Below are 13,188 nucleotides of genomic sequence, written 5' to 3' on the forward strand. Positions count from 1 at the left end.
GGCTCGTTTCGGCGGGTGGTATCGTATTCTCTCTCCTTTTTTATTTCCTCTAACATTGATTTGTTAGTGGTAGCAGCAGTGATTCGTGTTATACCTTAATTGCTGGACTGATTTTACCTCAATCCGTGGGAGTTGTATTCCTCCGGTTCTCCTCCCCATCCCTCCAGGAGTGGGAAGGTGGGGGGGGGGGGGAACAAAGGAGTGTGTGGTACTGCGGGAGACTGAGGTGGGATTTTAAACCACGACAGGTCCCATGAGAGCAGAGTAGAGGGGCAGTGTCACCTCCTCCATCCTGCTGGTCACGCTCCTCTTGATGCAGCCCAGGATACAGTTGGCTTTCTGGGCTGTGAGTGCACACTGCTGACTCATGTTCATTTTCTAATTGACTAACACCCCCAAGTCCTTCTCTGCAGGGCTGCTCTGAATTTCCTTTTTGCCCAACCTGTAGCTGTGCCTGGGATTGCTTTGACCCAGGTGTAGGACCTTGCACTTGTCATGGTTCAACTTCATGAGGTTGGCATCAGCCCACCTCACAAGTGTGTCAGGGTCCCTCTGAATGGCATTCCTTCCCTCTAGCGTATCAACAGAACCACACAGCTTGGTGTCATCGGCAAACTTGCTGAGGGCGCACTCAATCTCACTGTCCATGTCAGCAACAAAGATGTTGAACAAGACTGGTCCTAACACCAGTCCCTGAGGGACTCCACTCATTACAGTTATAGACCACCTGATCAAGAGGAACCTGTGGATGAAGAACTCTACGGACAAATAGGAAAAGCCTCACGCTCACAGGCCCTTGTTCTCATGGAGGACTTCAACCACCCTGACATCTGTTGGGGCGACGGTACGGCCCGGCACAAGCAATCCAGGAGGTTTCTCAATTGTGTGGAAGACAACTTCCTTCTGCAAGCAATAAAGGAGCTGACGAGGAGAGGTTTCTTGCTTGACCTCATGCTCACCAACAGGGAAGGGCTTGTTGGAAATGTGACTCTCCAGGGAAGTCTTGGATGCTGTGATCATGAGATGGTCGAATTTGAGGTCCTCAAGACAATGAGAAGAGCATGCAGTAAGCTCACTGCTCTGGACTTCAAGAGAGCAGACTTTGGCCTCTTCAGGAACCTGCTTAGCAAGGTTCCATGGGATATAGCCCTAGAGGACAAGGGGGCCCAAGACTCTTGGTTAATATTCAAGGATCACCTGCTACAAGCTCGGGACTGTTGCATCCCGACCAAAAGGAAATGCAGCAGGAGGGTCAGGAGACCTCCTTGGATGGATAAGGAGCTGCTGAGAAAAATTCACAAGAAAAAAGAGGCTTATAAAAGGTGGAAACAAGGACAGGTGGCCTGGGATGAATACAGGGATGTTGTCAGGATAGTTAGGGAATAAATTAGGAAAGCTAAGGCCCAATTGGAGCTAAACTTGTCAAGGGATGTTAAAGATAATAGGAAGGGACTTTATAGGTATGTAGCAGCTAAAAAACAGACTAAGGACAATGTAGGCCCCCTCTGGAAACTTTCAGGAGAACTGGCTACACAGGACTTGGAGAAGGCTGAGGTTCTGAATGGCTTCTTTGCCTCGGTCTTCACTGGCAAAGGCTCTGACCACAGCACCCGAGTCTTGGAAGGCAGATGCAGGGACTGTGAAAACCTAGACCTTGGGCCCACTGTACATGAGGATCTGGTTTGAGACCATCTTAAGAACCTGAATGTACACAAGTCCATGGGACCTGATGAAATCCATCCGCGGGTCTTGAAGGAGCTAACAAATGAAGTTGCAAAGCCACTGGCCATTATATTTGAAAAATCATGGCAGTCAGGTGAAGTTCCTGATGACTGGAAAAAGGGAAATATAAATCCCATTTTCAAGAAGGGGAAAATGGATGACCCGGGGAATTACAGACCCGTCAGTCTCACCTCTGTGCCCAGCAAAATCTGGGAGCAGGTTCTTTTGGAAGGCATGCTAGGGCACATGAAAAACAACAAGGTGCTTGGTGACAGCCAGCATGGCTTTACTAGGGGAAAATCCTGCCTGACCAATTTGGTGGCCTTCTATGACGGGGCTACAAAAGTGATGGACAGGGGTGGAGCAGTTGATGTCATCTACCTGGACTTGTGCAAAGCATTCGACACTGTCCCACATGACATCCTTGTCTCTAAATTGTAGAGTCATCAATTTGATAGGTGGACCACTTGGTGGATAAAGAACTGGCTGGATGGTCGCACTCAAAGAGTTGTGGTCAACAGTTCAATGTTCGTCTGGAGACCAGTAATGAGTGGTGTCCCTCAGGGATCGGTGTTGGGACCGGTCTTGTTTAATGTCTTGGACAATGGAATTGAGTGTGCCCTCAGCAAGTTTGCCGATGACACCAAGCTGTGTGGTTCCATTGATATGCTGGAGGGAAGGAATGCCATCCAGAGGGACCTTGACACACTTGTGAGGTGGGCTGATGCCAACCTCATGAAGTTTAACCATGCCAAGTGCAAGGTCCTACACCTGGGTCAAAGCAATCCCAGGCACAGCTACAGGTTGGGCAAAAAGGAAATTCAGAGCAGCCCTGCAGAGAAGGACTTGGGGGTGTTAGTCAATGAGAAAATGAACATGAGTCAGCAGTGTGCACTCACAGCCCAGAAAGCCAACCGTATCCTGGGCTGCATCAAGAGGAGCGTGACCAGCAGGTCAAAGGAGGTGATCCTGCCCCTCTATTCTGGTCTCGTGAGAACTCACTTGGAGTATTGTGTACAGTTCTGGTGTCCTCAACATAAAAAGGACATGGTGCTGTTAGAACAAGTCCAGAGGAGGGCCACGAGGATGACCAGGGGACTGGAGCACCTCCCATATGAAGACAGGCTGAGAAAGTTGGGGCTGTTCAGCCTGGAGAAGAGAAGGCTGCATGAAGACCTCATAGCAGTCTTCCAGTATCTGAAGGGGGCCTACAGGGATGCTGGGGAGGGACTATTCATTAGGGACTGTAGTGATAGGACAAGGGATAATGGGTTGAAACTTAAACAGCAGAGGTTTAGACTGGATATAAGAAGAAATTCTTTACTGTTAGGGTGGTGAGGTACTGGAATGGGTTGCCCAGGGAGGTTGTGAATGCTCCATCCCTGGCAGTGTTCAAGACCAGGTTGGATGAAGCCCTGGGTGGCATGGTTTAGTGCAAGGTGTCCCTGCCCATGGCAGGGGGGTTGGAACTCGATGATCCTGAGGTCCTTTCCAATCCTAACTATTCTATGATTCTATTACTGGCCTCCAGCTGGACACCAAGATGTTGACTGTAAATCTTCAAGTGGGACCATCCAGCCAATTCCTCATACACTGAGTGGTCCAACCATCAAATACATGTCTCTCCAATTTAGAGACAAGGGTGTCGTATGGGGCAGTGTTAGATACTTTATACAAGTCCAGATAAATGACATGAGTTGCTCTTCCTTTATCCACCAATACTATAACCCCATTACAGAAAGCCACAAAATCTGTCAGGCACAATTTGCCCTTTGTAAAGCCATTTTAGCTGTCACCAATCTCCTCCCTATTTTCCTGATGCCTTAGTATAGTTATGAGGAGGATCTGCTCCATGATCTTTCCAGGCACCGAGGTTAGGCTGACTGGCCTGTAATTCCCTGGGTCTTCTTTTTTTCCCCCATTTTCAAAGTCAGGATTTTGTTTCCCCTTTTCCAGTTACTTGGAACTTCAATGGACTGCCATAATTTCTCAAATATGAAGAATAGCAGCTGATCCACTTCATCCACCAGTTCCCTCAGGACCTGTAGATGCATTTCGTCAGGTCCCCTGTACTTGTGCACCTTCAAGCGATACTGAGCTATGGAAGATTCAGTTAAAATGCAGCCTGTAATGTCCTTCTCAAGGACTGTCTCTGAATAGAGAAACTGGTAGCAGATGAATCAGATGCTCTATAGAGGAATTCTCAATCACTTGCTAATGTTGATGATTTGTGAAGGAAACTGCAGAAAACAAACAGCAAACCAAAGAAAATGGGCTAAAGCCTTCTACTGAATTGTAAATATGCACTGGAAAAATACGTGATTTGAAAGTATTGTGCCAAGGCTCCTAGCATCATAACATTTTAGCATATTTGATTGATTTTTGTCTGCAACAACTTCCATTCACAATAGAATAATCAGCAACTGGTTCTGAATATGGAAAAGGTATTTTTTGCTGAGAGTGTTTCTGTCAGAAGTAAGCTGAAAGCTATGGCTCCTTGTCCTGAGTTCAGCAGTAGTTTCTCCTTAGTAGCTGGTGCAGTGCTGTGTTTTTGACTTTCAGCGGGGGAACAGCACTGGTAACACCGATGTTCTGAGTCTCGTGCTAGAGAAAGTTCCCCTACAAAAATGACTGCTACAGCTGAACCCAGGACACTCCTCTATGGAGAAAGTGAGGCTTACTAATAAGTATTGAAGTAGATATTAACAACTGGTTAGATGACTTAATACTTAAGTCCTGGGACAAATTAACTAATCATGTAAAATCATCTCATTTGATAACCATAATGAGAAATTACTGATGAGGTTGGAGTTGATGCGTGTAAGGATTAGAAACCATGCTGAAAAGCCTCCAAACAGATAAAACCTCTGAACAAATTGCTGCTGCCTCATTTTAATAATAATAAAAAAAAGGTATGAAAATACACTTGGTGATTCAAATTACATGACAGTCTCTGCAGGAAGGGATGTGTGGTAGTTTTTTAATTGTAGTTTGTAATTATTCTGTTATAGCATTAATCATGATGTGTTTGCATTTTAAGACATCCAAAGATATCAAAACATCTTAAAGACATGTAAGAGAATGTTTAGCATTAGTACTCACTGAACTCAATTCATTTTGCAATAATGTTTATTTTATGTCACTTACAATTAAAAGTTACAAATAAAAAGTTCATATTTATTTGTGCTGAGTTATATTCCAGTATGTTTTCAAACTGCACAATTATAAAGGTTCTAATCCTCTATTATCACTGGGACACTATATTCTGATGCCATTTCTAGGAGGCTGTGAACTAGAATTACTGGCAAAGGGTGACTGTGACAGACCTCCTCATCTTGTCACACAGCAGGACATACCTGATTAGATTTTTAGGTGTGCCATTTACCATTTCATTGTTCATATTTTTTCTCTGTCTCACATAAGAAGAACTTGGTTGACCGATTATGAGCAGAACTGGTTTCATTTTTCAGACTTAAGGCAAAAGAAATATTCTTTGAAATACAGCATGTAAGAGAAAATTAAAGCAGACACTTTATCTGCAGCAATACCTGGATTATTCTCCTTCAAATCAATATCCTTCACAGGAGAACAAACCTCACAGCAAAGAGAAAAGATGGTATTTTCATAGAATCATAGAATAGTTAAGGTTGGAAAGGACCTTAAGATCATCGAGTTCCAACCCCCCTGCCATGGGCAGGGACACCTCACACTAAACCATGCCACCCAGGGCTTCATCCAACCCGGCCTTCAACACTGCCAGGGATGGAGCATTCACAACCTGCCTGGGCAACCCATTCCAGTACCTCACCACCCTAACAGTAAAGAATTTCTTCTTATATCCAGTCTAAACCTCTGCTGTTTAAGTTTCAACCCATTATCCCTTGTCCTATCACTACAGTCCCTAATGAATAGTCCCTCCCCCGCATCCCTGTAGGCCCCCTTCAGATACTGGAAGGCTGCTATGAGGTCTCCACGCAGCCTTCTCTTCTCCAGGCTGAACAGCCCCAACTTTCTCAGCCTGTCTTCATATGGGAGGTGCTCCAGTCCCCTGATCATCCTCATGGCCCTCCTCTGGACATGGTCTAACAGCACCATGTCCTTTTTATGTTGAGGACACCAGAACTGCACACAATACTCCAAGTGAGGTCTCACGAGACCAGAATAGAGGGGCAGGATCACCTCCTTTGACCTGCTGGTCACGCTCCTCTTGATGCAGCCCAGGATACGGTTGGCTTTCTGGGCTGTGAGTGCACACTGCTGACTCATGTTCATTTTCTAATTGACTAACACCCCCAAGTCCTTCTCTGCAGGGCTGCTCTGAATGTCCTTTTTGCCCAACCTGTAGCTGTGCCTGGGATTGCTTTGACCCAGGTGTAGGACCTTGCACTTGTCATGGTTCAACTTCATGAGGTTGGCATCAGCCCACCTCACAAGTGTGTCAAGGTCCCTCTGGATGGCATTCCTTCCCTCCAGCATATCAATGGAACCACACAGCTTGGCAAACTTGGTGAGGGCGCACTCAATCTCATTGTCCATGTCAGCAACAAAGATGTTGAACAAGACCGGTCCCAACACCGATCCCTGAGGGACACCACTCGTTACTGGTCTCCAGACGAACATTGAACCATTGACAACAACTCTTTGCATGCAGCCATCCAGCCAGTTCTTCATCCACTGTGTGTGATGTCTCTCCAATTCAGAGACAAGGATGTCGTATGGGAGAGTGTTGAATGCTTTACACAAGTCCAGGTAGATACGTCAACTGCTTCACCCGTGCCCATCATTTTTGTAGCCCCGTCATAGCAGGTCACCAAAGAGACCTACCTAATCAGTTCCAATAGCCAGTCCTGGCAGAAAAAATATCAAGTATATCTCGCCGTGGACACAAAATTAAATAATTTCTTAAAAAGTGTGGAATTTTAACATTTCTTTCCCCTACACATACATATTAACACATACTGATTTAAAAAGTACCTCATAAAACTTCCAGTTTCATATACATTTACAAAACTGATACATAGAATTTTATGTGGTTTAAAAGAGGGCTTTCTGAGGACCCCTTTTGAAGAAGAAATGCTTCTGCAGTCCAAGTAGTGTTGCGTGGAAAACAGATATTAGATTTCATAAGTGACTGAAGAAATGCTGCCCTGACATTATAACTGGATGCAGAATCTCTTCTCAGATCTCTCTCCACATTTTCCCAGTCTTTAAAAGGTGGTGATACTCTTCCTTTGCTAGTATGTGCTTGGAGAATCTGAGATAAAAACACCGCCTAGATACTATTGGTTGTCAGCTAAGTCCCTCATCTTACTTCAGATTAAGTTTAAAAAGAATTGAAAGCTGAGTAAAACTACTCAATCTTTAAGAATTTTATAGGGAGAAGGGGAACTTCATTATAAAACACACTCATACAGCTGTTAATGTGACTCTTCCAACTGATACTGCTATACTAAATACAACAATCCTAACTTTTTTATGTGTTTGTCATAAGCCAGATAAAAAACATATGCAGAAATATCAGAGCTGTTTCAGTTTACCATGCCGGTTTACATAGCTGACTGCCATCCAGAGGCAGCAACTTTGAAAGGTGCTTATGATGACTATGTAGAGTTCATGTATTAACAGCCAGGGTTTTCACATTCTTAGATCAAATTTCATCTGAAAAAAAAAACCAAACCCAAAAACCAAAAACCTACTAATAGAGAAATTTTATACTATAAAAATATGTGGAGTTTAGAATTATGTCTATTGTCTCTGGACTGCTGCAAAGTTAACATTTTCTGATTTGTATTTGAAAGTTAGTTCAGATTAAACCGAGTTGTGAATCTGAATTGCATCAGATATTTCAAAAATCCTACTTCTATGAGCAGTTTTATTCTGAAATAAAATGTGGTGAAATAACTACAGACAAAACATAGACTCTTGTTTTCAGATGTCATCATAATCGCCTACTCTGATGAGAAGCAGTTTGTGCTATGAGAACCGAGGTTTTGGTTACATCCAGACCTTGGCATGCATCTCTGCATGAATTTATACATTGAGTAAAATTCCTGACTGATTTAGGAGCAGCAGAAAAAATACCCTGACCTGCAGCATATGTCTGGGCAAAAGCTGAGAAAATAACAGTATTATCAGCAATCAGTCTGAACAGGCAGTCTACTGTGACTAGTAGAAGGAGACTGGCATCTGAAGAGTATGCCTCTTGATTGATTCAAAAGAGGAGGAATGCGTCTTGTAAAAGACGCATTTTTTTTTCCTGTGTTCTGCATGAACACATCTGAATTTTAGTTGTACAATAAGACAAATAGTGTAAAATTATTGTGTATGGAAACAACTTTAAGTAGCAAAAGCTATACAAATATACTGGTTCTTAGTGGCATTCTAATACTCCTTGTGAAAGAACATTCAGAAAAAAAAATCGTTGGATTTCTTCACCATATTGATACATGTCTATTTGAATCCCTCTTTTATACTGAAAAATTAAGTTAAATACATAAATTCACATTCTTATATAAATAAAAAGTAGTGTACCATACACAATTTCAATGATTTAATGAAAACCAATGGTGCTACTTATGGTTAAATGATGGTAATATTTTAAATATTTGTACCATTCACTCAAGCTTTTCCTGAAGTCTCAATAAGATGTCAAAAGTTCCCTAAATTTAAGCTATGCTATACAACAATTATTTTAATTTTTGGACATTTGGTTTTCCTTAAAAACTGCTAGTTTTTTGAGTTCAGTGCATAATTGCATAAAAGCCTGACTAAATAAACAGAACCAAAGAGTGCGTTGTTTCACATCAGGCAGATTTGTTAATGTGACTTGATACACAGCCTACACTGAAACACCTAGCTATTTCATAACCAAATTCAGCAAAGAAATGCCCTCTGAAAGAAGTACCAGCCATATGGCCATCCTACATGACATGGGCAGTTCCTCCTTGAATGTATTTATTGGTCTTTCTTTTTTGTTTGGTAAGAGTGCTAAGTGTGTCAGGTAGCAACATCACATAAGGAAGAACTGGTGATTGTGAAAAAAATTATGACAAATGGGAAAAGCAGTTTGACATGCAGGCAAATACTCTGATACAAACCTTTGAGATGAGCTGTTTTTACTGACAGTGATGCAAACTCATTGAGATTTTTTGTGTACTCGCAGAAGCTTCCTCAGACAAAGTTTTGATAGACTGAATTCCTATGTGTGATCTATGTGCTGCTCAGCCAATACAAAGTATTACCTTATAAGATCTGCTGGCCAGTTCCAAATTATTTTATTTGTAGGTAACATGGAGTTTCAGTTTTGTGATCTCTGTAAAGGTAATTATTTCTGTTGTTTTTCAGAATCTAAAAAGAAGAGGGAAGGATGCCATTTTAGGGGTAAATTATAAATACAGGAAAAATTCAGCTGATTAAACAGAAAAGATACATTGTTGTAAGGACAAGAAAATGCTCCACGTTCTGAGATTTGCTCTGTACTTCTAAAAACAAAAACCCACTTTTTTTATTTTCAGCAGGAATTGCTTTTTCTGCCCTCATGAACGCGCATGTTGTTGATGCTTGGATTTATTATCTGCCTTCACAGTGTTTGAAAACTGCTCTCCAGTGGACCCCTATGAACTGCCAAATCCCACTCAGCCTTATTTCTGGAGCAACTTTGACAGAAATTGAAAGAATTTTGACTACACAATGGCATACTTTTTTTTTTTTTTTTCTCCTCTCAGTAGCTCTGGTTTTTATTATAGGAAAGGGAGTGGCTCCCAAATACTTTTAAATTTTGAACAGTTTGGCTAAAACAGAGTCATTGTTTGCTTCTTGTATTTTATTGGCAGCCTGTGTGAACCAAGGCTTTTGGCACTGGGTTTTGGGGCAGTTTTTGTCCTGTGGCAGGAACTGACAACCACAAAGTTTAAACTGGGTTTTTCTTACATCCTGTCTTTGGGAAGCAGATCAAGAGCTCAGAATTTCATATGTACTTCTCCATGCCAAGTGCAAAGTCCTACACCTGGGTCGGAGTAATCCCAGGCACAGCTACAGGTCGGGCAGAGAAGAGATTCAGAGCAGCCCTAGAGAGAAGGACTTGGGGGTGTTAGTCAATGAGAAAATGAACATGAGCCAGCTGCAGTGTGCACTCGCAGCCCAGAAAGCCAACCGTATCTTGGGCTGCATCAAAAGGAGCGTGACCAGCAGGTTGAAGGAGGTGATCCTGCCCCTCTATTCTGCCCTTGTGTGACCCCACTTGGAGTATTGTGTACAGTTCTGGTGCGCTCAGCATAAAAAGGACATGGAACTGTTGGAACAAGTCCAGAGGAGGGCCACAAGGATGATAGGGCACTGGAGCACCTCCCGTATGAAGACAGGCTGAGAAAGTTGGGGCTGTTCAGTCTGGAGAAGAGAAGGCTGCGTGGAGACCTCATAGCAGCCTTCCAGTATCTGAAGGGGACACACAATGATGTTAGGGAGGGACTATTCATTAGGGACTGTAGTGATAGGACAAGGGGTAATGGGTTGAAACTTAAACAGCAGAGGTTTAGACTGGATCTAAGGAAGAAATTCTTTACTGTAGGGGTGGTGAGGCACTGGAATGGGTTGCCCAGGGAGGTTGTGAATGCTCCATCCCTGGCAGTGTTCAAGACCAGGTTGGATGAAGCCTTGGGTGGCATGGTTTAGTGTGAGGTGTCCGTGCCCATGGCAGGTGGGTTGGAACTAGAGGACCTTAAGGTCCTTTCCAACCCTAACTATTCTATGAATCTATGATTCTAAGGCTTTATCTGAAGGAGGGTATCCCAGTCAGTTCTGACATCACAGGATTTTCTATTTATGTATTTTAGAACTCATTTTTCTGGTACCCTGCACTGAGGGATACAAGGAGAAAGGACAAGAATATTCAAGGCACTCATCCTTTCTACGTCTCTGCTGTCTTTGGATCAGACCATACACAGGAAATTTTCATGTAATATTCTCACAGAGAGAACAATCATACCAGAGTTTGATTTTACACAACATATAAAAAGATCTTGAAATCTCCAGTTAAGCTTCTATAAACTTAGGCTAATTAAAAACTATAAGGATGGCTGAAAGAAATTATTTAACCTTGATCTTAATCCTTGTACTTTTGGAATATGGAAAAATAATATGAGTGCACTGATTAATTTTGAAGTAAGTAGTACCTGAAACATATGCATAGGCATTTTAAAATAAAATAAAACAAAATGCCCAACAATTGACACTACTTAAAATTCTGTAACATTAAGCCTCAATAAAGGAAGCACTACTAAGGCTTATCTAAGGAGCTTTTGCGACAACTGACCTACTTGCTCAGCGAAGTATCACAAATTTGCATTTTTTCAGCCGAAGTAACTTAAAAAATACTTCAGTCCCTCCTCAGTTCAGGTTTGGGGTACAGAAAGTCTTAAAAAAAAAAACAACAGTAAATCTTTCCAATGCACAGCTCTTTACTACCTAGGAAAGACAACAGTTGGATCCTTAATGGTGATCACCCACACACATAGTGCTGTCTCATTTTTCTCCAATTTAATTTTCAAAGAGAGCTTGAGCTGTAACTCCAGGTAAAATCAGTTTAACTGGGACAGATGCCCAGAAAAGAAGGAAACCATTGACAACTTACTCCATTATAACGCCTTCCTGATTAAATGTAATTTGGGCTTTTTCATAGTTTATTCCCTGTGGTAATTAAACTGCCTCTCCTGGAACCCAACGCTGCCCTGTCACACGGGTTCTGGATCTAGGGCCTCTGGCACTTCGGGTTTAAAGAGAGCCTTTCCTTTCACTGCAGGACACCAGCTGTTGAGATGCCGGGGCCCGCCCCCGCTGAGGTTACCGGCTGGCAGGTACAGAGGGCAGGCCCCAGGGGACGCGGCCATTAAAGGTCAGGAGGCGCGTATGGCCCCGCGCCTCTTTCTAGGCGGGGCCAAGGCCGCGCCGATCCCACCCTGGCAACAGCAGTGCAGCCGGCACCGTGTGAGCTTCCGCCGGGAGTGCGGCGGCGCCGGTCCCGGCCTGCGCGGGGCGGAGCGGAGCGGAGGTGCTGCTCCCCGGTAGGCCCATCCAGCAGGCGCTTCATGTTGCCCGCCCAGAAACTCCTCCAGAGAGCAGTGGAGTGTGCCGCTAGAGCGCCCGCGCGGTAGGGCGCTTCAATAGGCGCCGCGTGCTCGTCTCTGTGGCCAGGCCCGCCTCTTCGGCTGCTTGTGGTACCGTCGGGAGCGGAGCGGCTGTGAGGGGTCCACCATGATGAACAGCGGAGGGATTGGGGTGCCGCTGGGTTTCCCCCTGGGCCCCACGTCCGTCATCCAGGTCACGAACCTGTCCTCCGCAGTGACCAGTGAGCAGATGAGAACTCTCTTCGGCTTCCTGGGAGATATTGAGGAACTTCGCCTCTACCCCCCGGAGTAAGTGGGGCCTGTGCCGGCCTCCGGAGAGACAGAGATTAGGAAGAAGGGAGAGGTCCTGAGGGGGTGGTGGGGGATGGATAAGGCAGAAGGTCCTGGGCGCCATTTTGAGTGCGGGCACCACAGCCTTCAGCGGGAGGGTGCGTGTCACGTGGTCCTACCGCTTTGTATGGCAGGAACGGCAGGGGACGGGAGTTGCGCCCGTACCTAAGATGGCGGCCCCGCTAGAGGAAGGGAGCAGCCGCGGCGTCCGCGGAGCGGCGGGGTTTGTGTGCCGCAGCCGGGTGCCTGCGATGAGCCCTGATTCTGTGGGGAGCCGGCACCGAGGCACAGCCGAAAGCCTGACAAGAAGTGTGCCCGCGCCGCTTCCCGGCGCAGGTCGTTTTTTCTCCTGAAAAACCCGTTTCTGCAGCCCACCGTTCTCTTCTGTCGATCTGTGTGAAGGGGGCGGGCGAGAGAGCCCCAGGCCCGATACCCGCCCCGCTGGCCCAACCGGTGTGTGCCGGTGGGACAAACCAATCCTTTTATTCTTTATATCAATCCACCTCCACATTCCTTCCCCCCCCCCCCCCCCCCCCCCCCCGGCCTGTTCGAAGGCCTCTGTTCTTCGAGAAAGCGCCTCTCGAACAAAAGCCAGAATTTAGGGGGTCGGAACCTGCCCTGCCTTGAAATAGCCCTGACAAGACGTCCAGAAAATTACAGTTAACGGACATTACAAATCTCTTCACACTGTAGCTGTTCTTATGTCAGCTGCATGCGAGGTTGCACTCTTGATGGGGGATTCTGAGGTTCACAAAATAACAATATTATTTCTCCAAGCAGATGTTGATCAACAGGGGAGGAAACAATTATTTTTCTTTTTTAATACGTTTGTTGTACTAGGAAGTGAGTGGCAAGCATGTTCTTTCAAAAACACCTTTTTCTTACGAAAATTAATTGGGAATAGCAGGGGAGGGAGCCCTTCACATCCATGTACTTCAATTTTAATACAAAGAAGATGTTTAGCTGGACAAAATACTGATTTTAAAAACTGACTTGCAGAAAATGTTGATATTTA

At 44.6% G+C, this 13,188-nt stretch overlaps 1 protein-coding gene across 1 annotated transcript in view; it reads left to right on the forward strand.

Moving 5' to 3' along the window:
• Nucleotides 1-11,823: 11,823 nt before the first annotated feature.
• Nucleotides 11,824-13,188, forward strand: part of SREK1 (splicing regulatory glutamic acid and lysine rich protein 1) — a 35,912-nt gene continuing 34,547 nt past the window's right edge. The window contains exon 1 of the mRNA XM_005151902.4: nt 11,824-12,131. Within this exon, the coding sequence (XP_005151959.1) occupies nt 11,971-12,131 (161 nt within the window). The 5' untranslated portion in view covers nt 11,824-11,970. The remainder of the gene's footprint in view (nt 12,132-13,188) is intronic.

The sequence above is a fragment of the Melopsittacus undulatus genome, chromosome Z, assembly GCF_012275295.1.
Source record: "Melopsittacus undulatus isolate bMelUnd1 chromosome Z, bMelUnd1.mat.Z, whole genome shotgun sequence".
Classification (NCBI taxonomy): domain Eukaryota; kingdom Metazoa; phylum Chordata; class Aves; order Psittaciformes; family Psittaculidae; genus Melopsittacus; species Melopsittacus undulatus.